Raw genomic sequence first — 27,187 nt, 5'->3', positions numbered from 1 at the left:
CTTAGGAAATATGTATTAAGCACGTATTATGTACCAAGCAGTGAAAAAAAAATTCCAGCTCTCAGGAGACTTCTAATGAGGGATATGGGGAACAAGCAGAACAAGTAAAATATGTGGTATGTGAGGAGTCCGAAGTGCTATGGAAGAAATTAAATAGGAGTTGTCAAGAAGTGTTGGGGCCTGGAGGTTGCGATTTTAGATAGGATTGGCTGGGGAGAAAGGGCATGCTCGAGAAGCGATGCTGGTAGCAGGGAGAGAGCATCCCAAGCAGAGGGAACAGCAAGGTCAAAGGCATCAATGTGCAGGAAGGAACTGCAAGAGGGACAGTAGGGAGAAAAAAGATTGGAAGATGGAGTCAGAGAGGTACCAAGAGACGAGATCTTTTAGGTGAAAAATGACAGCTATCTGGACAAATATGAAAGTAGAACTGACAATTTTTGCTGACAGATTAGATATAAAATCGAGAGAAAGAGGGGAGAAAAGGATGGTTCCAAGATTGTGGCTCTAGCCACTGGAAGTGTGAAACTGCCATTCACCAAGATGGAGAAGAGGCAGGAAGAGCAGGTGTCGGGGGAATATCTGGAGTTCTCCTTATTACCCTTTAAGTTTGAGATTCCTGTTGGATAGCCAAGCAGAGAGATCAAGTAGGCAGATGGATTTGTGAGTATGAAGTCAGGGGAGCTTCTGGCTAGAGATAACAAATCTCTAGTATCAAGAAGATACTATTACCCCCGTGAATATGACTGGGATCTCAAGAGGAGGGAATGCGGATAAAGAAGTCAAAGACTGAGTTCTGGTACCATCTAATCCATTAAGAGGTAGGGGACATAAAAAAACAACGGCAGGGGGAAGAACAGCCAGTAAAGCAGGAAGAAAAGCAGGAGAGTGGAGTGTCCAAAAAGCCAAGGGAAGAACAGTGTTGAGGGGAAGAGGGCACGATCCACCATGACAAAACTGCCAAGAGATCATGTAGGATGGAGACTAAGAATGGACCACCGACTTCATCAGAGACAATGTCATTTGTAATCTTGAAGTAGAGCAGTGGTGTGGTGAGGATCACAGAAAGAGAGAGAGAAAGGATCTGGGGGCATGTCCATTCTAAGAGCTTTTTCCTAGCTGCTGCTTCTGCAAAGACCACACTTAACCTCTGATCTTTGTGTGCCTGCCACTTCCATCAGTCGCGACTCAAAACGTACCATCGTCATTCAGGTTTCAGTTAGGGCTGTCCTAATTTCTCAGGCTAAAGCCACGCTGTCACTCTACCACAACATCCTATTTAATTCTCTGATAGAACATATCACTGTTGACATCTATTTACTTGTTTATAATTTAACTCTCCCACTGGAGATGGAGACCCGTGACAGCAAGACTTTTTCTGATTCACCACTATGCTACTAGTTTTTAGAACAGTGCTTAGCACCTAGTGGGCACTAAATCAAATGATGGATTGAAGGATGGAGGGAGTTAAGGCCCTTTGTGATGTTTACAGCTGCCAGTCTCTGTCACTTCTTGCTGATACATTATCAGGCATCGCCGTCCTCCCTATCATGGTTATTAATTTATAATTAATTTATAAGAGATAGATTAAGACAGATTATGAACTAGGCAAATTTCAGGCAGGTTAATTTCATGCGGGATGCAAGACATTTGAGATCCTAGAGTTCTTCCCCCTAAAATATTTATCAAAAACAACAATAACGGGGCACCTGGGTGGCTCAGTTGGTTAAGTGTCTGCCTTCAGCTCAGGTCATGATCCCAGAGTCCAGGGATCGGCCTGTATCTCATCTCATCTCAGGCTCCCTGCTCAGCGGGGAGTCTGCTTCTCCCTCTGACTCTCCCCCTCTCTTGCTCTCTGTCTCTCACTCTCTCTCAAATAAATAAATAACAACAAAACAACAACGACAACAAAAAAACCCAAAGACGACAAATCTGAGGGAAACCATGTAATAATCACCTAATAGTCCACCTAATAACTCCTTTGCCCTTCTTGCTGAGGGAATGTGATCTTGCTTGGAACAATCCTTCCTTTTCTTCAAGTAACTTCCTTGCCCCACCCTCCTTCTTATAAAAACCTTCCATTTTGTACAACTCCTCAGAGCTCCCCTCTACTTGCTAGACAGCATGCTGCCTCATTCATGAATCCCTTAATAAAGTCAATTAGATCTTCAAACTTACTTAGTTGAATTTTCGTTCTTTAAAAATACAAAAATAGTAACAATATTCTTTCATATAATGGTCTCTCTAGTGACCAAAATAAAACGGTGAAGACTACTAACTCTCCTACAGTGTATTTTTTCTCTTTTGTTGAACTAGGTAATGTCAACAACAATTAAGGTTTTGTGTGTGTGTTTGGGGTATGTAAACCTTAATTAGGCCTGTCATACTAATAAGTAACTCATCTTCTCCATCGAAAGAGTTGAGGATGGCCCTTCAACAGCAATATCATGTTCTGATAACCACATTCCATTTTCAGACTTAAAAGGCCAAAACCATTACACACATTTTAATTTCTTTTCTTTCTTTCCCTTTTCCCACCTTATAATAGTTTGTATGTACATATGTACTTTTTTGCTATTACTTGTAGTGTCTCATATGAGAAATGCAGAACAGGTGAGATGCCCCTGGCCAAACAAAGATATACTTATTTCATAGGGATCAAACCAGGAACATCTGTAACTTAACCAGGTAACAAATAATGTCCTGAGGCGAAGGACAAGAGCCTTCTTCTGGGACTTGCATGAATAGGGTGGATGTGCAGAAGCTGCTAGCCTCTCTTGCCTCCTTGGCAGCAGGAATAAATTTCTACACATACCAAAGTCCACCTTGATGTCTAAAATGGGCTACAAGGCACAGGTATCTTGGTAATGACTTGGAACTGAAATTTTCTTTAACCTCCATTAATATTTTTTAAATAAAAAGACTCCTTTAAAACTTTATTCAAGGTATCATTATATTTATTTCCCAAGGACTAAACTCTGGAAGCTAGATGAACTCTATGTAAGCAATGGGGAGAAAGACCCAAGTTTTCCTTCATTGGTTTGACAGCTCACCTTTGTCTTTAACTTTTTCCACCAAAGAATGGTTACCTTTTATACAAATACTCACCTTACAGATCTCATCTCAAACTGATTATAAACTTCTTCTTAGATATGAGAAATCGAAGGGCTTATAGAATATTACAGTGAAGCACAAGTTTCCAAAGTGGTTTGCTAATGGATGACAGGAGGAAAACTATTTTATTTCTGAGTGTTTCTTGATAAATTTTTAAGTTTATTGAGGGAAGGGATTATATTTGTTCACATTTTATTCCCAATTACGAGCACTACGCATGACTATACATGTCCAACAAATACATAAATGTTCAGCTTGCACACACACATCGGGAGGGAAAAAGATGAAACTGTTCACTTTCAGAAAGCCTAAAAAAATGTTCTTAGCCTTCAACAAAAACTGAGAGATCTTAGTCAACATGTAAGAAAAAAAAAAGCACTTATAACTAGTTAAAAGAGAGACTTCCAGAGGCAAGGATTGGTTAAGAAGACAGGGCTGCTGATTTGAAGAGAATTTGTGCGTTACCTTCCTTCATGGAGAGAGCCTCCAGTCTGAGGGGCAACTCTGAGGACCCTCCTGTCCCTGCTGAGCCCTGGATGTCTGGCACGGCATTCCGGCGGCCGGTCCTGGCTGAAGATGCAAAATTGTTGACCACAGACTCCACATCAGTCATTTCTGATGGCTCTGTCCTCATAGCAACATCTGCAAATAGACCGTGCACATGAAGAAGATGATGAGCCTGTTCGGAGGTAAATGGTCACGGTGGTGGTGATGAGCGCGGCCAGATCAAAACCACAACAGGCTTGAGAAGGGAATCATTGATCACACCTTGCATCTAAGTCTACTGTGATGGTCCTGAAACTTCCATTAGCACATTCGCACCTTCGCTGCATAGAGCAGGAAGTGCTCAGTGTGAGCCAGCTTGCTATAAATAACGCCTGAGCCAAATAAGCCACTTGGATGCTTTAGGGTACAGTAATCTCTTATCTTTTGTTCTATTTTTCTGTGGCTGGATCAGCCGAACGAGGGCTTGGAAGGAAATGAAAGCTGACTTGTTCCGCCACTCCTGTAGAGACCTGCCTGCCAGTATCTGTTTGTGGTGCTTGTTCAGGCTGAAACCAAATCACTGTAATTTGTGGGGCCCCAACGAAACACACTCGGCTCCTACTCCTTAGAAATAAGAAATTCAACTTTATCTCAAAGGCGTTTTGCCCCAGTGACAGCTGTGTATTTTGGTCTGCTCTAGTCTCAGACCTAATTTTCAACAGCCTCATGTTCGTGTTTAGGAGAGTAGAACCCGTTATTGCCTTTTCTTGCCTTTAAGTGGACGTGGTAATTACTAGTGCTTTCCAAAGCATCCTTTATCTTTCTAGTAATTGTCTCAATGAAAGAATTCTTAGGAAACCATTTACTGTACAGGATGTGAGGGAGGCAGCAGATACTGTTTATTCTAAAACTAACCCTCTTTCATGTGATGTTTTCTAATGAATCTTCCCTAAGAAGTCAATGCTGAGTAGTATCTCAAAAGCAGTGGCGGCAGCAGCGGCAAGGATTTATTGAGAACCTATTAAGTCCTAGGCTCTCAGCTGCACTGAGAGTACAAAGGAATAATGGATTCTCTGTTTTTAGGGGACTTGAACTCTCAAAGGGGAGAAAGAAGGTATACATGTGAGGACAGATACCATCATACCACAGAATGTGGTGAGTATCAACCAAGGGATGGGGACAATCATTTGTGGTACATGAGGGTGGAAATATGTGAGTCTTGACCTACTCAAAGCAAACCAAGCTTTTCACTGTCGTTGGAAGGGAGCCCTTTCCAATCGGTCAACTTCAATTCAGGAAATGCTAAAAATAAAGTGAAATAGTCACAAAACATATTTGAATCACAACTCCTTTGGTTCAGCAGACCCAAGAAATGCACGCTGAGGTTAGCGTGGGCCTCAGGACTCCAAGATCAGGCGAGGTTCCTTCCCCACATAGGCTCATCTTTGTAGCAATCATGGAAAATTTGAGAACAAGGCTAGATTTTCAGACACAACTTTGGAATCAATTAGACTTCTCGCTGTTTAGTATTTGCCCACTGTCTGGCATTGACAGACAGCATAGAGTAGTGCAAAGAGCACTGGACTGTTAACCAACAAGAACTTCACTCCATTACAGGCTTGCAGGCGACACAGGCTAATTCGTTTAATTTCTCTGAGTTACGGTTCCTCCCCTGTCTGATGGGTATAAAAATATTAGCCTGACTGATTCACAGTATTCTTGTGAAGAACTAATGAGATAAAGGCTATAGAAACTCTTCATAACTCTAAAACCATATGTTTGGTATTGGCATCATTATTCACATCTCACGAAGCTTTATTTACTCCACCACCCTTCTATGTATCCCTTTAATCCTACCAAGAAACATCTTCCGACTGGGAGACCTCTTGAGTTTCCTAAGAGGGAAACCATATTTATTCAATACAACATGAACATTTCATATCTATCATCTCATTTTAAGCCTCCCAATAACCCTACGCAGTAGTAAGTAGTAACCCTCACTACATGGATATGGGAACCAGGGCTCAGGGAGGTTACATGATTTCTTTAAAGTTGCATAGCTGCTAATACAGCACACAAGCAAGCAAATCCAGTTTCAGTTCCCTCTTAAGGCACGGTGACATGGATTACCACAAAATTATCTTTCCAAATCCCTGCGGTATGTGTAGACAGACATACAATAGCTACTTTTGATTTTGCTCTTCCTTACTTTTTAAATAAGAAAAATTATGTATATGCATATGTACGTATGTGTGCAGGTTTGTGAGGGAGAGAGAGAGAGGGAGAGGTTCCCTATCTCTTCACAGGTGTCCCTTTCTGGCTTGAAAGTTTGGTTATCTTGTGAGCCCTGTCCTTGAGCCTCCCCGCCATGATACATGAATGTCAACTAGAGAGCTTTTCTCTACAGCTTCTGAGAAGTGCCTGACACCAAGTTTAGAAAAAGACCCCGTTTGCAGGCTTCCACTCTGTCCTCAGCCACTTACCATCACATCGGAAGCCATGGCCAGGATAAAGTGTTTATTTCTGAGGAGTATCTTCCTGTGTCATGCAAATAAGTGAACTATGCCAAGATTGGAGGACCAGTTCTATGAATGCCTTGATTATTACTGGCCTGAGAGTCCAACATCTTAAAGTTGAAGATAACAATACATATAAAAATATGAAGATATGCTATTTAGAATTCTTAAATGCTACATATTTTATGTTAAATGAAGTGAGTAAACTTCTTTAGTAAGATGGTCTATGTTAAAGAAGTATTGAATCAGAATTTGTATACTGAAAGGGAATTTCCAAAAGGTGGCCTATAGAGTAGGCCACCAACATGGAAGAAGAAATTCTGGTCTCCAAGTTCATTTCAAGGCTTCTTTGCTGTTGGCTGCTGTTTGGGAAGTGTCTGCTTTTGCCTTTACATTATTATTTCAGACATAGGCTTTCTAAATGGTTCCTTTTTTGTCGATTAGTGTTAGAAAACAAGATAATTACAAAACTCTCTGAAAGTTTGTCAAAGTTACATTCATTAACTACTATTTCAAGATGAGAAACAGAACTGGATGTACAGGGAGGCCAAGCCACAACAGGCTGTTTTACTTGGGAGCTTTACTTGGTCATTTCCAAGCTCTCCCTTTTCCCAGAATCATCTTCCTTTCAGAGCCTGCCACAGACACTGGTGGTGAGTGACCAGGATGCCAGGCTCCCCCACAAAACAGACAGTTCCCCCAGCCCAGCCCTCCAGGGCTGTGGAGAGAGGGAGCTTTCTACAGTGAAAAGTCATCTCATCTTCCTGACAGAGGGTGTCCGTGACTTAGATATCACTGGCTGGCAGGAACACTGGAATCCACAGGGTGATTCTCAAATGGGCTTTTTTAATTCTCTAGCAGGGAAATTTATTACAGCATTGGAAATCATCTGAAAGTCTGTGAGGGAAGAATGGTCGAATAAACTATATATATTATATTATGGAACATTATACAGCTACTATAAAGAATGTGCTAAATCCAGTTAGATCTACCTACAGAGATGAGTCCATGACACATTGTAAAATAAAGCAAATTTTAAAAGTAATATTTATAGTGTGTGGGGGGAGGGGAAGTAATGAATATAATATGATCTCAACTTTGTAAAAAGAATAAAAACACCCTAGTTGAAAATGTAAGAGAGAACAAGGAGAATATTAACCATTTGTTGGTGCTGCCTTATGTATGTTAACTAGTAATAATGAGTATGTATTATCATTGCAATTGAAAAGTACTGAAATACATTCATCTGGCAAAATTAAGAATACACAGATATTCTAGCACAAAAAGTCTCTGAAAGTCATACTTTGACAATTTAACCAAAAATAGTATATCTTTAAGTGTAAGCTTCTCCCTGTACTGAAGAGTCATCTTACCTGCCTGATGTTATTGTCTTATGCAACTTTAATTGCATACGTCTGATTTTTTTTAGAGGGATGATTATATACATAGTAAAGAAGATTTCAAAATGAAGCAAGCAAGTCTAGCTAAGAGAGTCTCCTTTAAAATAGGGTTGGGAGGCCATAAGGGAAGAGGAATTTATGCACATCCTCAACGGAGAAACTATGAACCTTTTGAACTTTTAAACCAGCCGCAAGCCCTCAGCCTGGAATTAACTTCCTCCTCACCATGGCAACTGGATCATCTGTGGTCTTCACTTCTAAAGGAGCCAATCCGGTTTAACAAGCTTCAACTCTTCATTTGCATACACAACCAATCCCATTAACCTAACTTCAATCCCTCTTGCACAGAGGACCTAAATGAAAACTACACTCCTAACCTTCCACCTTTATAACTCTGCCCCCCTCTTTGTCTTCCTTGGAACACAATTTAGGTGTCTACCTGAATCTGTGTTTCCCAAAAAGCAATTCTAATTGTCCAAATAAATGTATTTTTGCTTTAATTTTCAGTGAATCCTTTCTTGGTCAACATTATAGAGACAGAGAACTGCTCTCTTTAAATGCTTTGTGACATTTAAAAAATATATAACCCATAGAAAGATGAGGAAATAGTACTAATAAATAAATACAGAAGAGAGATTAACTTCCAAGTTCTTTTCATTTTCTGGACTTAGAAAGCTAATTATGTTTATGTTTGCTAACCAAGGCAGCTGGCTCACTAACAACTTTTCCTCTTTTTCTTCTACAGAATTAGTAGGGGAATCTGGATGAGTTCTGCTTTGTCAACTGTGGATGATTTCAGGAGCTGAAACCATTTGGACATTTGGAGATTTCACAGAAGTCCTTGCATGCCCCCTAGCAAGGTGATGTAATTTTCATCTCTTTCATCTCTTTTGAAAATAGTTTTCAGGGTGCCTTAACAAAAGACCATTACCCAGTCATACATACACTCATGCCAATATCTGCAGCTCTACAATATCGAAAATGCAACATCAGCACAACTGAAGAGGACAAAGAAATGAAGCGCTGGAGGAATACATATACATAACATGTATGTACTTACATATACATAGGTATGTATACATATGTGTTTATACATATTTATATACATAAAACCACTGGTCAGCTACCGGTGGGCTCAAAAGAGCTGCTAAGAAAGGAGTGTGTTGATATGCTATAAGTATAATCAGAAACAAAAATTTTTGCAATTTCTTTTTCTCCCAACTGAGATGGTCCACCCTCTTAGCTCATACTCATTTTTTTCTCAAGTTTTCTTACTTGAAGCCAAGACTGCAAGGAGGTGGTTACCTTTTCTTTAATCTCTGGGTCCATATCACTCACTTCATCTCCCACAGTGAAACTCATTCTGCATGAAAACTTGAAATAAACTTCTTACCCACTAAATCAGTTCTCTGGGGTATGAGTCACGCTGTCTGAAAAAAAAACACTTAAAGTAACAAGGAAAAACATATATTTTGGAAAATTAGTGCTTTTCCTGGTCAAAAGAAGGAGAGGATGAAATAGAGCGAGGCATAGACTGGTCTCAGTTGATAAACAAATTCCTTATCTCTCTCTCTTTCCAGCTCTCAGCACCTTAACACCTTATGCTAGATTTCTTCAGTTCTCTGCCTACAGCTCATATTTTGCAAGATTTTCTGTTATGGAGTACAAAAACTTTCAAACTAGGTGAGAGAACTATAATAATTACCTCTTAATGTGTACCAACAAAAACAGATGATTATTTATTCAGCCAGTCGACATTTATCAAGCTCCTACTAAATTATTAAGTGCCAGGCCCTGTGCTAGGCCCACAAGCTACAAAGAGGAACCCACAGTCTGGTGAGATCAAACACATTCTGATCTTTTCAGTAGCTTTCCTGACCTCAAGTCCTGTTCTTTGGAAATAAAGCTAAAGTATCCACCTCTAAAAATGGGAATCCTAACACATCTATTCACCTAAGTACCAAGACAATTTTAGGCTAAACAGAGCTTACATGAAACGTATACCTGTATAAAAACTATTTTTTTAAACTTAAAGACCTTCCTTTTTTTTTTCTGTGCCTCAAGTACAAGCCAAAGGAAAGTCTACCTCTTGTCTGTTGACACACATATTATTTTCATGCTTAGATTCTTGCCTGATAATGATTTAAACAGACCCTTCAATATATATTGATAAGCACATGAGAGCTATTTTTTTTTTTAAGATTTTATTTATTTATTTGACAGAGAGAGACAGCCAGCGAGAGAGGGAACACAAGCACGGGGAGTGGGAGAGGAAGAAGCAGGCTCACAGTGGAGGAGCCTGATGTGGGGCTCGATCCCATAACGCCGGGATCACGCCCTGAGCTGAAGGCAGACGCTTAACCGCTGTGCCACCCAGGCGCCCCTCATGAGAGCTATTTTTATCACGCAGAATTTTTGACAACTTAAACCTATAAAATTCTAAATATAAAGTCAAATTGATTTTCCTATAATCTTCCAGATAAAGTAATGAGCAAATCTGAATACCTTTCTGGCACAATAACATTGTTATACTAAGATAGGGTCACTTATAATAATAACATGGACTGATGTGGATAAAGATAAGAATATCAACTTCACTAACCATGCAACCTCCTTGAGTGTAGGGGTCACATTTAACTGGTCATACTACTTTTTCGTTTCCTGCTAGAAAAACTTACCTGAAACACACCCTCCATGAAGAATTGTAGGGAGTTAGTTTGCCACAGGCCTACCCCTACCCCTTGCAGCTTCCCAAAAAGACCATTAAACATACGTGATACAGACCCAGACACTTCAGTGATACATTAACGTAACGCAGCCAGTTTGTGTCAAAATCTTTTCTACATTCAGACAGTACTCTTTCTGCCATTATCATGACTCCCCCTGCATCTCTCCAAAACAGATTTCCCTAATTATTAGTACATTATCTTGGGAAGCCCATACGTGTGTGTGGGCGTTATGCGTGATAGGTGGTATCCAAGACACACAGTGATATTTTCAGTTCTCCTTTAGATGAACGTAATTCTAAATTGCTATAAATTGTAGCAAAGTATCTCTCCTATCTTACATATGACATAGTTTTGGCCTTTTACTTCCCACCTTTTTATTTCTATCATTTCTGAGGGATCAGAATTGAGAGCACTTATCTTGAATTAGAAGGAATCTTTCTCATTTTTTCCCCCTGCATTACCTCAAACCCTGCTTGTACTCCTTCATTCTCACGTGTTTCTCACATTTTCCTTTCCATTCAAGAGACTCAAATATCATGGTTTTCTTACTTTATTAAGGTACTGGAGCCTACTTAAGGAAGTATTTGGATTTAACTCAAAAAGTATTTCTTTAACACCAACTGTGTGCAAAGCACTGTGCTATTTGCCACAGTAAGTAAGGACTTCCCCAGCTTCAACTGGAGACCTGGAAAGGCTGCATGCCAGGCCACTCCCAGACATGCACAGAGGAGGGAGTGGTTAGCTCCAAAAGAGAAGATGCGGCAGGGCTGCAGAGGGCGGATCACAGAGAAAGAGCGAGCTAATTCCAGAGAGAAACTGCTCTCAGATCATCCACTTCTCATCTTTGCCTTTTCTAACCATTTTTGGACACAAAGTGTTCTTAGATTTCAAAAAAGGCACAAAGACTCTCCAAGCCCACAAAAGCCCAAGAACTGAATTTGCACTACTGGGAAAATGAAATAATTTTGAGGATCTTAAGGTTTGCTTGCACCATTCCCATATCAGAGTGAATACAACCTGTCTGTGCAGGGGGGATTCAATGCAAGTCCTAAGAAGTCAGTTCCTTTTTTAATGAGACCGTGGTTTTAAGATGTCAAGTGACTTTTGATGACATCAGTAGGAAGGAGAAAAAGGGAAGTTAATCTGACCAACATGGTCATGGTAGAAATGCTTTTGTATCCCTCTACCAAGTACATGGGCTGGCACATAGTTGCTTAATAAATTCAATAAATAAAATTGAATTAGTAGCTAATATCTATAAATTATGGGCAGGCAAACATAGCCAGTAAAGGTGATTTTAATTACCAATATTCTCAATAAAGACTGAAAGTTCAGTTAATCAAATATTAAAATGAATTTTATAACATTATCAATAAAGTAGCTTTGGGGGCAGGATGTAGGCTAGTGGCAAATACAATGCCTTGCAGGTGTGGGTAACATCAATTGTCATATGCAGAGCAGACGTTAATGCAAAAACTCTTATGGAATCACCCTCATCCAAGGCATCTGAATAGTTACACTATTCAGACATCAGATCTCCTGAAGGGATTCATAAACATTAAACTGTGAACAAACTGTCCTACCTAAAGTCAGTTACACACAATTCTATCAGCTTTCCCTTGTACAAATATGCAGTCCTCTAACACTTTAAATAGCCCAGATCCTATAGTTTTAACTCATTCAGCTAATTCTCTTTTACCATTTTCATTCTCAACAAGGGGAAAAATAGAGCCTTTTCTCCTCTGGGCTTATTTTCTTTGCCTAAGATTATTATTGAGAGTGATACATCTATGACAAAAAATAGTCCCGTAATTATTCTTCCAGTGTAAAGGTAATGTAGAGCAATAGCTTAAGCTTGGACACTTTAAACTGCATTGCTTTTATTTCAGAAAACCTTTAGAACTTATATATGCTTATCTGTCTTCAAAAGGAAAAACACAATGATACAAAAGAACTATTTTTACTAACATACACAAACTTATGTATATAAACGTGTACCATATTCATCAAAGCCATTACTTTAAAAAGCTACCTATGTATTCCACCACTCAAAATATTTTTGTGATTTCATCAGTGCCACCCACTTTATACCCCTATATAATGGTAGAATAATGCTACATTTAAAATATTACATTATATTTTATAGTGAACTGTTTTTAAGAACTATTCCAATTGATCACCCATTTCTTTGTACTGAAATGACTTCAGGGTTTTTTTCAAAGCTTCCTTAAGTAATTTAGATTTGCATATATTCAGAAAAATTCTATTTTAAGATTTCAAAGCAGAGCTTTGAGCCATGAGAGCATTACTGAACTACTTTAACATACCCTTGGAATGACTGCCCTTAAATTAGTCCTCATATTTATTAGCAGTCCAAATGGAGCAATGGAAAGTTTGGTCACCTTAAAAGCAAGCATGTAGTGGAATATTGCTTTGCCTTCTAATAAACTTGCAACTTCAACAAGACATTTAACTTCTCCGTTAATTAAATTTCCACATTTATCAAAAGTAGAATTTATATTACCTATTTTACTACCATGGAATCCAACAAATTAATGGATATAAATGTGCTTTGGTTAACAACCACGCAAATGAAATTTGTTTAGAGATCAATCATAATAATTTACAGGCGCTATAATAGATTATCATTATAAACATTGATTGTCCTGTTAAACTAGGCTTTTCATTTGGCTCTAGACACAGCCTCTGACATTGTAAGTTATAAAGACTAGAAAAGATTAACACAGAGATATTTCCAGAAATTTGGTGTTTAGTGGGGAAAAAAGAGCATAAAAAATTTACATTCTGCCCCCTGAATCCCCTCCAAGTTGGCTACCTTTCTGCAACATCTGTTCGAGATAAGCCACCTGTCACAGAAGACCACATCTCCCTTACACCATTCATCATGGTTTCTCCCTAAGGGTAAACCGTTTGTATACCTTCAGCAACAAACCATGTTTGAGTGTTTCATTACTAGTTAAAATGGAATGGGAATTCTCAATTTCTTCGTGACACCTGAAAAACAATTCTTAATCTGACTAATAACATAATGACATAAAATGGCGAGGAAAGAAGGATCATGAAATTCTCGAGAGAATTCTGCTTTCTCAGTAAGGCTCACCACACCATTTAAAACAATGTCTTCTCCCTGTCGCTTCTAACCTCCCTTAACTTGCTGTACTTTCCCCTAGCACTCAGTAGCTTTAACACATATTATAACTTACTATGATTGCCCTGCTGTTAACTATCTCCCTCTACTACAATGTAAGCTTCACAAAAGTACAGGTTTTTGTAGGCATAGGTTTTTATAGGTTTTTCATTGTTGTACCCGTAGCACTAAGTCATGCCTTACACTCACTTAGTAGGTACTCTGATAGAGTTTGTTTACTGAATGAAACAATTATCCTTCCATGTCCCTCTTTCAAAATGAATTATTTTCTTTTTGCATATGAAAATAATACAAGCTCATTGTTGGAAAAAAATGACAGTTCTTCAGGAAGAAAAAAAAGGAAATTGCCTTTTACCCATTATCCAATGACAGCACTATTATAATTCTGGTGCATATCCTTCCAGAATTTTTTCAGTGTTCATACACACAGATGCACACAAAGATCTTACATGACTTTTTTCTATAACTTGGATTATATTTATTTAATATAATTTTATTATATCTTTTATAAATCATTCGATCATATCTTTTAAAATATAATTGTTTTCAGGCCAACATAATTCTAAATTTTTAATGAAAGTTTGAAAAAAAATTTTCTAGAAAGCCAACATTTCAGGGCTTATACCAACTACGTAAAATAGACATAGCCAAAAGCTCAAACGTGAAAAACATGACTGAAGACTGAAATCATTCACAAACCTTTCCTTCACAAACCTTTCCTAATTAAATTGAATAAAGCTGATCTATAGGTAAGATGCTTTTTTAAATGTACACAACTTTAAAGTTCCAGTATGTCTTTTTCTCCTATTTCATCAAAGTAAAAATATCCTTTGGGATATCTTTTAGTCCCTTTTTGAATAGATTTAATTTTCATCCTTTTTTTTCTTCCAACTGAGAAAAACGAGAAATGATTGAGCCTTTTCAAGCTCTGATTTGTTTCCTAAGTTCTCTTCAGTATTTTATTTTTCTTTGCAGAAGAAGAAATCATTTTAGTGTTTCATCAAGCAAAAAATTCAATCAAAATCACAGTAGCAAAAATTTTAAAGTTGTTTTGAGGATTTTCTGGGTCATATAGGCAAAAAAAATTCCCAACCAAATAGCAAGTAACTTCAGAAAGAAAAGTCATACCATTGAAATATTTTTGTTCATCAAATTATATATATTGACGTTTGTCTACAATTAAGTTAACAGAAGTGAAATTATTTATATGGATGCATCTAACATTTTACAAAAGGCTTTTGTAAAAATAATACATTCTGTTACTATGTTTCTTTAATATTATATAAGTTCATTAGAAAAAATGAATCTTCACAAAAAATGATATCTAAAATATATTCAACAGGCATAATAAAAAAGTTCAAAGCCAATATATATAATAATTTTCAAAACAAGTGCACAGAAAAACACAGTAAGGGAAATATCCAAAATTTTAACAGTTCTTTTGAGTGGTGTTATTATACATGATTTCTATTCTTTTCTTTGAACTTTGTTTTCTCTAAATTTCCTATGACGAAGATTTTCATTATGTGAGAAAAGGCATAAACATGTGTTGAGTACACACCATTTTAAATCACTTTAGTGAGATTCAATGCGTGTGATTCTGTACTGTGGGGTGGTCAGTAGTATCTTCATTTTAAAGGTGAGAAAACTGAGGATCATAAAAATGAAATGATTTGGCTAAGCAATGGAGCTAGCAAGTGGCAGAGGCAAGACCAGAACCCATTTCATCTGACACCTCATACGTTGCTCCTTCTATTACATCTCACCAAATATTTGTTGAACAGAGACTCAGCCTTCACTCAGCCACTGTTATTGAGCATCCTTCATTCAGTGCAAGATTCTAGAGAAATGAGACCAAACACTGTAATTACCAGAGTGGGGATACACACATAAAGCATAATGCATGGTCTTTACTCTGAAAAAGTATGTGACCTAATTGTACAGATGAAATACATGCACATTAAAGGGGATGTAAAAACAGAAGTCAACATTTGATATATCCACATAAGTGGTATAAATGAAAAATGCTATAGAAATATAAAAGGGAAATGGCTACTGAATTCTGGGGTGATTAAAAGAGACTTCATAGAAGCTATAGAATACACATCGTGCCCTAATATTTGGGAGGGATTCATACAGATAAAAAAGACATGAAAAGGCTTACCAAGCCAGGGAAATAATTTAAGCTAACTCATGAAGAAATGAGTGTAACAGGCAACTTCCAAGTAATGGAAAAGGAAACATCTAGCTCTCATGGAATGTTAAGCCACATAGAGCTGGAAAAATAAGTTGGAGCATAATCATCACTGGAACCCAAATTGCAAAGAAAATGAATGCCATTAAAAGGAGATTGTGGGGGCACTTGGATGGCTAAGTTGGTTAAGCATTCCCCACTCTTGATTTCAGCTCAGGTTGTGATCTCTTGGTCCTGAGTTCAAGCCCCATGTTGGGCTCCATGCTCAGCAGGGAGTCTGCTTCTCTCTCTCTCTCTCTCTCTCTCTCTCTCTCTCTCTCTCTCCTTCTGCCTCCCCCCCCACTCGCCCACACAAGCACGCGCTACCTCTCAAATAAATAAATAAATCTTAAAAAAAAAAAAGGAGATTGTGTTCCTCCCTCTGAGCACTGGGGAACCACGAACATTTCTAAGTCACACAATTAAATTGTGCATAAGATGCATTGTCTGCAAATAGAGACGGATGTGAAGGAGTACTGTTAGAAGGCTATTACAAATGGAAGTTCTGTAAACAAATCCACTGTAAGAGTGATATGCTGATTACAAAATTTACATGTAAATGCAACATATCCAAGAATAACTTCTTATTTAAAAAGGAGGGGAAAAGATAGAAGGATTTACAATGAGGACTCATTATAAAGTTTAAGGACTTAGATCATCAGATATAAAGATTCATTACAAAGTTTTAGGTATTAAAATAGTGTGGCATTCTTCAAGGATAGACAGAATGATAGAATAAAATAGAGACTCCAGAAATAGACACATAGACATATGGGCCCTTGATTTGTGAAAAGGGCAAAGCTGGTAATGTGGTCACTGAACCATTGCTGGTGATCTTGGAGGATTCACAGAGAGGATACAACAGAAAACTAGACACTGACATTGATGGGAAGATTGGAAAAAAACAGATGGGGCTTATGATAATTTGTGACAAAATTCTAGGATTATTAAATAAGTGACTTCAGGTCACGGTGTCTTCCCTTGAATTTTGTATTTAAATATTGTCATGCAGATAAGTTGAAAGCACAGTGTGTAACCTCCATTTGATTTCAAGAATTGGTAACAGCAACATTTACTCTCTCTCTCTCTAAACATACACACAATTTTTGTCAACCATTTGAAAGTAAGCTTCTGATACCATAACACTTCATATCAAATATTTCAACATGTATTTAATAACTACATTCTTCTTTATATCCATAATATCACTATATTTCCACAGCTTCTTATTTTACACATTGCAATTCTGAGATAATTCCCCCCTTTCCCCTAAAGTACAGCTTTTTAGAAATTCCTTTGGGAAACTAGTGGTTTTTGTATGTCTGAAAAGATCTATTTTATCCTCATCTTGGTATACTATTCTAGGTTGAAGTTACCTTCAACAAGCACTTCACAATACTAATCTACTTTATTCCATTTTTGCTGTTAAGAAGTTTGTTGAATATGATAATTTTATGTGGCAACTTGGCTGAGCCATAGGGTGCATTCTTGTGCACACACAATATTCTGGGTGTGTCTGTGAGGGTGTTTCTGGAATTAACATTTGGATCAATGGACTGAGTAAAGAAGATGGCCTTCTCCAATGTGGACGGTCATTGTCCAATCCACTGAAGTTCTGAATATAATAAAAGACTATGTAAGGAAGAATTTGCTCTCTCTGCCTGACTGTCTCACTGCTGGGGCATCAGACTTTTCCCTGTCTTCAGACTTGGACTGGGACCGAAACTTACACCATCGCTCTCCTGCTTCTCAGGCCCTCAGACTTGGAAGGGAACTATATCATTGTCTCCCCTGGGCCTCCAGCTTGCTGACTACAGATCTTGAAATTTCTCAATCTCCATAATAGCATGAGTCAATTCTTTATAATAAATATATACCCTACTGGTTCTGTTTTTCTAGAGAATCCTAAGTAATACACTAATGGTATAATTGCCATTCTGGGTGGTTTGTGAAGTCTTTTGTTCTGGCTTATTTTGAGGATTTCTCTCTTTGGTGTTCTGAAATGTCATACAAGGTACCTAGGTGCCTTTTTGTTTATCTGTCTTAAGATTTGTTAGTATTCCTGAATTTAAGACTTTCACCAATTCTGGAAAATTCTCAGGTGGTATTTATTTGAATATTACTTTTTATCCTTTATTCTTTCCTTGGGAATTCCAATTAGACACATGAGATAGACACTCTATTAACCATGTCTCTCAACCTCTCATAGTTTCCCCTTCTTTTGTTTCTCTGTGCTATATTCTGCATAATGTCTTCATATCTTCCCATTCACTAGTTATCTCTTCATCTGTGTCTAATCTGCTACATAAACTACCCATAAAGTTTTAATTTATAGTTTCCATTTCTAGACACTCTGTTTTGCTCTTTTTCAGGTCTGCTTCACTGTATTATAATATTTTGTTCTTTATTCATACATAACTTAAATACCCTCATTTATGTTTTCAAATATATTGTCTATTTTCTAAAATTCTGTATGAATAATCCTAATATCTGAATTCTTTATACTGTAATTATGTATTTGTTTCTGTGTAATCTATCTCATGGTGGCTTATTTCCGTGCATGTTTTATGATTTATGGTTGTAACCTTATATTTTTTATTTTTATCTTATTTATTTTATTATTTTATTTTATTATTATTATTTTTGGAGAGAGAGTGTGCAAGCTGGGAGGGGCAAAGGGTGAGAGATAATCCTTTTTTTTTTAAAAGATTTTATTTATTTATCAGAGAGAGAGAGATCACGAGCAGGGGGAGGGGGAGAGGGAGAAGCAGATTCCTTGCTGTTCCGGGAGCTCGATGTGGGACTTGATCCCAGGACCCTGGGATCATGACCTGAGCCAAAGGCAGACGCTTAACTGACTGAGTCACCCAGGTGTTTCTAAACTTATATATTTTAAAACTTTTTCCTTGAAATTACCTGATACCCTAGTGAAAGTGTTTTCCTTTATATAGGCTCTAAATTTGCCTCTACTAAGGTCTGGGAGCACTACCAAATTGGTTAGCTTTAAGTTCTCAGCATGAAATTTTTCACACTACAAAGTTGCAAACGTGTGTGAGGTTCCACTTGTAATAAATGATCAGGAGAATTTTTCCCCCCTTTTCCACCCAAGTCAAGGACAAGACTGGCAAGTATCCTTATTGTTTCCTCTGAAGGTTAGGGCTTTGCCATATTATCCTTGGACTGAGCATGTCACTCAATAACCTAAGCCTTATGCTGGTGACCCAATTTGATTTTCCAACTTGAATGGTTCCTAGTTTCTTTCCTTGTCTCCAGAACATGGCTTTTCAGAAACTGTGAGTTATTGGGGAACTCAGGGAAGTGAGTACACCACTCACATGCTTCTAGATTTGTGGTTTCTCATTTTCAGGGCTTGTGAAGAATTCTCTTATTTGCCCACACGAGCATCCATTTTAAAAAGTTTTGAAAAGGGGGCACCTGGGTGGCTCAGTCGGTTAAGTGTTTAATTCTTGATTTTGGCTCAGGTCATGATTTCAGGGTCATGAGCACAAGCCCTGCATAGGGCTCCATGATGGGCATGGAGCCTGCTTATGATCTGTCTCTCTCTCCTTCTGCCCCTCCCCTAATGTATGTGTGTGCATGCTCTGTCTAAATAAATAAATAAAATCTTAAAAAATTTTTTTGAAAATATATCCTACATTGTAGAGTGTTGTGTACTAGGACTTTCTAAAAGACATTAAGTCTTCCATTATTTCATAAAAGGAAGTTTTAGTTAAATTTCAATAATTTTTAAAAAAAATAATGCTCACTGTCTTGTTTCGTGGTAAAGTGGTGGAGACAAAGGGGTTTTATTTTATTTTTATATTTTAAGTGATCTCTACATCCAACATGGGGCTCAACTCACAACCCTGAGATCAAGAGTTGGATCTTCTAACAACTGAGCTAGCCAGGTGCCCCTCAATAATTTTTTTTTAACCCAAGTAACAGCAAGATATTCATTTCACTCAGTCAAAAAAACAGATGTGCAATGATGTAAATGCATTATTCTTTAACAGAACTTATTTTAACTCACAGATCCCCATCTTTCCTTCAAAGAAGAAAACAGTCTTCTGATTTCAAGTATAATCATTCATTTCCACATTAAAATTTATTCTCTCTGGGGTAAATTTCCAACCAATTCACAATCATACAGAGAATTCATTTCTCCATGTGGTGTAAGGCCTAAAATTAAGGCTCAATATTATATGCTGCCTTGACATCTGGTAAAATTGGGAGGGCTTCAAATGGCCTAAATATAAGTTTCCCTCCCCACTCTGTTCACATGGATAAAGTACGCTAGCCAAACGATCAAAGGGACCAGGCACAGTTCCTACTTACCCTTAAACTGTGGTTTTGCAAGCCTGTGGAATTATTCAAACAAACCAATCAAACCAGGAGGCACCACACACTCATATTACTACAAAGTCTGCCTCCTATAGTCCTTAGTTGTTCACTCTGTTCCTGAGTACAATCCCTATGCAGCCCTGCATGGCCTTCAGTATCCTTCTCCCTGATCTATAAATATATGTGACTAATAATTTGCTGTCAATCTCAGCTGTTCAGTGGCAAGTTCTGTATGTTTAGCTATGTTTAGCTATTTCCATATCCCCAAGACAGGAATCTCTCCCTTACCAATGGGGTGAATAAGAGGCAATAAAAACCACTGTGTCCCAAACCACATGATATGCTCCACTGTGACTGAGGACACCTGCTCAGCCTTAATTAATTGCTCTTGGTTAACCTAACAGATTCTGTGATATGGTAAGCCTGCCTGGGATGGAACAGCTAATTGCTGGCAGGTTTGGGCTATGTCCTGTGTGGTATTCTGTTGTTTTTGCCAGGCTTTGCCATCATTTTCCAACCTAAAACTCTCTTGACCCCAAGATGAGAATTGTTATTTCACTGTATCCCGCTACAACCTGGTGATGTCAGGTTTAGTCTGTTTGGCAGGTGGTCTCTTCTTACCAAGGATCAGCCTACATCACTGTGTCTGGCCTGGTACTATCATCAGCTGCTTGGGGAAGCTATACGGACATTGTTTGTAATTGTGCATCTCTGGGACAGGCCCACAGATAGCCTTTTGTGAGGTTTGTGGAAAGAAAGGAGATCACCACCCTGTAGAGAATTGAGCATGGCATCCCAGTTGTTGTTCATGTAAGGGTAGTGACCTTGCTGGTTTCCTGTGCCGCTGCTTCCCTTGCCACTGTTGCTTGCGCTCTCCTGACCCTCAGGAGTATCGAGGTGCACATCCACATCCATCGTGGCCCGTGGCCCAGGGGCTGGTGAAAAAAAAAAAAGGTAGGGGGAGGAAGGAACATTGATACTCAACTGCTCTCCAAAACAAAACTCACAGCCAATGTACCTAGGCTTTGCTCAGTATTGCTGCCTACCAGTACACTAAAGGGCTAATCTTGCAATCATTGGCCTTATGGTCTCCGTCCAAGCCACAGACAAAATGACTTTACTGGATATGGGCCTTGATCCCAGGAAGACTGGCATCACCAAGATGAAGAGGTAACCCCCTACAAAGGAGGCTACCAAGCTCCTGAACTTTTCCCCATAAATATCTAGAAGGTCTTCACTACAGGTGATTGTGCAAACAGAAACTGAAAGCTGCAACTTTATGTGGCTAAAACCTAAACTATTTTCAGGGAATTTGAACAGAGGGAAAAAAAAAAAAAAAGGAAGTCCACATGACAGAAGAGGTGGGGCCACAGCAGAGGAGGGTTTTGATCCACAACAGAGGAGGTAGGCCCACAATTCTTCCCCTGCACCACTCTGCTCCCCATGTCTCTGTTGCAACACAGATCCTAATCCTCAATAAAACACCCGTGGCACCCTTGTGGCATCATGAAGGGTTTAATTCAAATCGAACTTAAGCCCACGGTCTATAAACCAACTACTGATACTGGGGATACCCCCAACCCTGATGATACTGATTTGAGGTTCTCTGGGGGAAGAAACTTATAAATAGGATAGGAGTGGGGAGCACCATTTCCCACCCCCACCTCAAGTATATCCAGTGTCCAAACAACAATAATAAGATAAATATAAAAAGAAAGAAAGAACCCTGAATACAGGGAGAGAAAACCAACAAGAAACAACTTAAAACAAAGGCCCATAATTTGACCTAATTGGAAATCCAAAATTTACTAGAAACACTTATATAGCAAAAGATAAAAGGGCACTGATTGGCTTGTGTATCTTTATAATCTAGGTTCTGAACTAATTTTTTAAAAAGATTCATTTATTTATTTAAGAGAGAGAGAGAGGTGAGGAAGGGGTAGAAGGAGAGAATCTTTAAGCAAACACCCTACTGAGCATGGAGCCCAACATAGGGTTCGATCCCATGACCCATGAGATCATGACCTGAACTGAAACCAAGAGTTGGACGCTTAACAGACTGAGCCACCCAAGCACCCCTGAATTAATTTTAATATTTGCAGAGATTCATCAGTTGGTCTTAATGAATACTAAGGCTAAAATTACAGTTATTCCTTGAATCCCACTAAAGGTAAACATGGTATCCCCTATAATCAGGGTTTTACTTAAAGGAGTTACTGAATATAAGGTAGAAGACAAATAGGTATGACTCTCCTTAACTGTAGGAACTTTTGTCTAGCTTAAATTCCCTATGGTTATAGCACTCACTGACCTAAAATATCCCATAGTGAGCATGGACACTCTGACCCAGTAAAAAATAAATGAAAATTACTGGCTTAACAAAATAAGAACTCATGACCCATCCCCCACTCTCCACACCCCCAACCCCATTAAATAGTTAACATGACTCAATGCAATTTAAAACAAGATCCTCAAGGATTAAAAACTTTTTATTTAACAGGTAATGAGTGAATCCTTCCCTGATCCCACTGCTATTCCATTTAACAGCCTTATTTGGCCTGTTCCTTAAATCTGAAAGAAATGAATGGTGGTCTATAGTGAATTGTCACAACTGTAATGCTACGGTCCCATCCCATTAAAGCCTCTACACCCAACAACCTAATTATTGAAATTGCTGACTATATCCAATCAGCACTGGGCTCCATGTTCAGCAAGGAGTCTGCTTGGGATTCTCTCTCTCCCTTTCTCCCTCTCCCCCTGACCCTCCCCACACTGTGCTCTGTAAATAAATAAATAAAATCTTTAAAAAGAAAAAAAAGAAACAGGCATTGACCATCTCAGCACTCACATGGTTAAGACAACTTCAACATCTTTAATCTCTTTTGGGTTCTGGATGTAATATATTCTTCAATTACAAATTTTACTTAATGTCACTAATGTTGTTATTTACAAATTAGCCCACCTTGAAAGAGGATCCCACCAATAAAAGGCTCTAAAATCTGTCCAAATTGAAATCAACAAGCACTCCAGTTTGTGCCCTCAGAAACCTCTTCACCATAGAGGCTTCAGTAACCATGTTTCACGGCTCCTGGAGTTTCTGGACCACCTATACTGGCCATAAGTTGCCCATTGACTTCTGATGCAAGAAACTGCCTTTCTTGGGTTGGTGCTATATACCATTAGAATGGGAATTACTGGCCATATAGTGGTTTTTTTCTGGAAATAAACTCTCACAAACCTTGAGCCTCTGACCCCTTGTACCTGGCTAGCCATTATGCCTTGAGTTATTAAAGCAGCACCCCAAAAGCTCAGCATAGCTTCTGAGTCTTCCTTGCTACTGGATAAAGTCAAGCCTGGGCCCTCGATATAATCCACCTGCAGAGGGGGTGGCCTCTCCTGCCTTCAGTCTCTCAACAGATGCCACAGTGCTGGTGGAGGCCATGCCTCTCCCAGAGCCCTCAGCTACTTGGGCAGCCCATTAGAATCAAAGGAATGATCAGCAGTGGGAGTTCATACATTTTACTGATAATATCACTACTGTCATACATGATGGGACCAGTGAAGAGCTTCTGCTTTTCATCCCATAACCAGAATGTCCCTGATAAAGGAGAAAACCCAAAGGTCAGCATGATTGGCACACTTTAGGTGATAACAGTTGGCCCCATTGGTACATTTTTGTACATTGCCTAAGAGTTGCCCCCCTTTGGGGTAAAGAACTCTGGGAGTCTCTTTACAGATACCCAAAATAAAAATCAAGGAACAGATTTCTCTACATATACTAAGACTACAATATAAAGCTCACTAGGATACCCCTTATCCCTTTTGGAGTTCTAGATACACTAATAGTGGCCAAAGCACTCATTTCACTTGTCAGAATACACAATACTGGGATCTTGAAGAAAACATTCAAACTTTCAGCTCATCTATAGGACCCAGGCAGCCAGCCCAAGGCAGCAAGTTTAATTAAGAGGCTGAATGGGCTCCTCAAAGTACTATTTAAGTCACAAAGTAAAAAATTCATGTGGACCCCTGGGGATATTGACTCTGTACACTAATGCCACACAGATTTCTGCCTTGGCGTGTGATAAAATAGACCTCAAATGGCCTAACCACAAGTTCCCCTCCCCACACTGCCCTCATGGATACGGCTGCTTTGCCAAACAACCCTCCCTATCAAAGGAACCAGGCATCGTTCCTGCTCATCCCTGAGCAGATTTCAGTTTCCTGACTGCCTGCAGAATTATTCAAATAAGGCAATCATATCTTCCCACAGGAGCCAAGAGGAACCCCACCTTCTTAATACTACAGAGCCTGCCTCCCGCAACCCTTGTTTACTCTGTTCCCAAGTGCAGGCTCTATGTAGCCCTGAACAGTGTCTTCCTACCCAAGGCTGTACGTATATGTGACTAATAAACTGCTTCTGATTTCATCCGATCTCATCCGTCCAGTGTCAGGTGTCCTGTGTTTACCATCCCCACCACCCTCAGGTTGGAATCCCTCCTTCACCAATGGGGTGAATAGGAGGCAACTAAAACACCTACCACCGATACCACTTTCCTTTCTCTCTTGAAAGGGAGCCATAAGTGTTAGGGAGAAGAGGCATCAGGTTTGCAGATGTCCTGTGACCGTGGAGACCCTCATGGAGTTACAACTTCTCTTGTTCTTCATTGTACACTGAGCTCCACTGCTGTTGTCTCATGTATGACCAGAACCTCAGGTAGAGGTATATGCATCTGCATCCTCTTTGTTCCAAACCTAGGATATTTAGGGCCGAGGATCTATTTAAACCACCCTGTGCCCTTCTTGAGTTTATTTCAGTCTTTCTCCTGAACTCTTCTGGGGTTCTGGGAAGTCCACGTGGCCCATCTGCTGAGGCACTTCTCCTCATCATTGTTTCTGTACCTTTCTAGGGATCTACTAAATATGAAGCTTCTTTAAGATGCTGTTTCCCTGAGAATTAAGTCATAGGTCTGTCTATACTTGGATTTCTTAACCTCATTCGAATTTCTATTGCTTAATTCCCCTCCAGCTCGACCCAGAGAACTGAGGTTGCGGGCACCTTCCCAGAGACTCAGATAATACCTAGGGCCTCGTCACATCTTGAATTCCTCTCTCACCAACTAGTGAATGATTCAATTCTCTTCCTGGAAACAAAAACGAACTTTTATGTTGTTATATACACTTTCCCACTCTAAAGTCTATTCTCAATTCTCTAGCTACAGATAGCTTAAAAAATCCTTTCTCTCAGGAAGTCAGGTTATTTCCAGAGGCAACTTCAACTTTCAAGACTCTGGCTCTTTGTTTGCATTTTAAAAAACTAATTAGGGCACCTGGGTGGTGCAGTTGGTCAGTCAGGTTACGCATTTGACTCTGTTTTGGCTCAGGTCATGATCTCAGGGTCATGAGATGGAGCCCCGCGTTGGGCTTTCATGCTCAGTGTGGAGTCTGTTTAGGATTCTCTCTCCTTCTCCCTCTGTCCCTCCCGCTTGTGCTCTCTCTCTCTCTCTAAAATAAATAAATCTTTAAAAAAATTGATCAGAAACTTAAGTGACCATGTATCATTGCACAACAAACTATGTCTAAAGAAAGCATTAAAGGAAGTATAAAGGAGTTGTTATTTTAATTATCAGCTCTACACATCTAAAACAGTGACTCTTAATTGAGCCTTTACTTACCTAGGTATAATGTATTGCATTATATACATTATTTTATTTAAACTTTACCACAAAAGTCAGAGATACAGGGTCAGGTGAGATAGGGTGGGAATTATACCCATAATTCAAATGAGACAACCAAAATTGAATCTTTCAGATATTAGGAACTTGCTCTAAATTAGGATTTAAGCCCTGCTACATGTGATTCCAAAGCATGGTTTTTTTTCTTCGTTTCATATTATTGCCTCCCTTCTAGATTCATAGACCCTTATATGTTTAGAAGAGATTAGATAGCATAAAAATGCCCAGAATTATAAAGTTAGGGACCAGACACTACCCAAAATTCACCTACTACACCATCCATCATACACATGAATCACTATATCAGGAAGATTTTCTTGCTTTGAACCTCATATTCTCCATAGTGTTGAACCAAATTCACAACATTTTTCAAGCAATTCATCTAATATGAACATTTTCATTCAATTTTCAATCTTAAAAATAAAGATCATACGATTGCAATAATATGCACAACTTTGAATAAAAGTTTTTTGTTCTCTTTATACTTCTAATTAACTATTATATGATATACATATACAGTATAATTATATAATCTATGAATACACACATTCAGATGTCTTAAAATTCTTTCCCAGAATAAAATGAAAGCAAATTCCTATTGCTGGTGGTATAAGCTTCTCTATAATTTAATTACTGCTATTTTCAGATTACTATTTTTACCTTCCAACTTACCTTACATCACAATTAAAATTCAATAATAATAGTAAGAGGTCAATATAAACTTTTATGTAAAGATCATAATGCTTTTGGGGGGGGGTAATTCTAGACTATTTATTTGTTTGTTTATTTTTCCTGTACTCTATCTTTGTGGTTCTAGTTTGCATTTTGTGGAAAGACATTTTCTGATTACAAAGGAAAGGAGGCCCCAAAGAATGCAACAAAGGAAATTCAGTATTAGATTTACTGGGGGTAGCTGACTATTGACTGCAATGTATTTATTAGGCTTTTTAGTCATTTTTATACAGTAAGACAAATAAATATGCATTTTACTGTAAAATTCTGAACTTTCCCCTTGAAAGCTATAACTATGATTTGGTGACCTTCTCCAAGCTGCCCCAGCTATATACACCTTGGCTGGAAGATCCTTTAGCTCAGTAGCTGCTAAATGATCAGGCACTCTGCTTCATCCATCTGCTCTAACAGGGACCTCTTTGGAATTTTTTAATAAGCTTTGGATACTTTCTTTTTATAGCTTTGCCAACACTATCATAATGCATCCTGACACCAGGCAGTGTAAATTAATTCCTCTTCCATCTTATGAGCCACTTCACGGGGAAGAACCAGATTTTTCACCTTAACACTTGATTAAATTGTGGAAAGAAGAAGACCAAAAAGTAGGTCTCTGAGAAAATTGTATCTCACTTATGCCAGCCTGGAGACTAAAAGTAAATTTAAAGCAAATTAGCTCTTCCTAAGATTTATTTTTTTAAGTCTTGATAGGGGAGAGGGAGAAAAATAGATAGAGGG

General features: G+C 38.6%; 1 protein-coding gene across 19 annotated transcripts in view; it reads right to left on the bottom strand.

The window, feature by feature from the left end:
- The window catches only part of PKIB (cAMP-dependent protein kinase inhibitor beta), a 190,157-nt gene that overhangs the window by 1,911 nt on the left and 161,059 nt on the right, over positions 1-27,187 (bottom strand). For 9 of the 19 annotated variants that reach the window (XM_040627738.1, XM_008691148.2, XM_040627737.1 and 6 more), the window contains 2 exons: positions 20,810-20,920; positions 3,577-3,753 (listed from right to left, as the gene is read on the bottom strand). In XM_040627738.1, coding sequence (XP_040483672.1) covers positions 3,577-3,753; positions 20,810-20,900 — 268 coding nt within the window. In that variant the 5' untranslated portion in view covers positions 20,901-20,920. Of the gene's footprint in view, positions 1-3,576; positions 3,754-8,818; positions 8,932-15,177; positions 15,226-20,809; positions 20,921-27,187 lie in introns of those variants that run through there. The other 10 variants (XM_040627750.1, XM_040627749.1, XM_040627746.1 and 7 more) reach the window with 3 other exon arrangements.

Source organism: Ursus maritimus, unplaced genomic scaffold, assembly GCF_017311325.1.
Source record: "Ursus maritimus isolate PB19 unplaced genomic scaffold, ASM1731132v1 scaffold_13, whole genome shotgun sequence".
NCBI classification, from domain to species: Eukaryota; Metazoa; Chordata; class Mammalia; order Carnivora; family Ursidae; genus Ursus; species Ursus maritimus.
The sequence above is the reverse complement of the archived record's forward strand: the minus strand, read 5'-3'. Positions and strand labels throughout refer to the sequence as shown.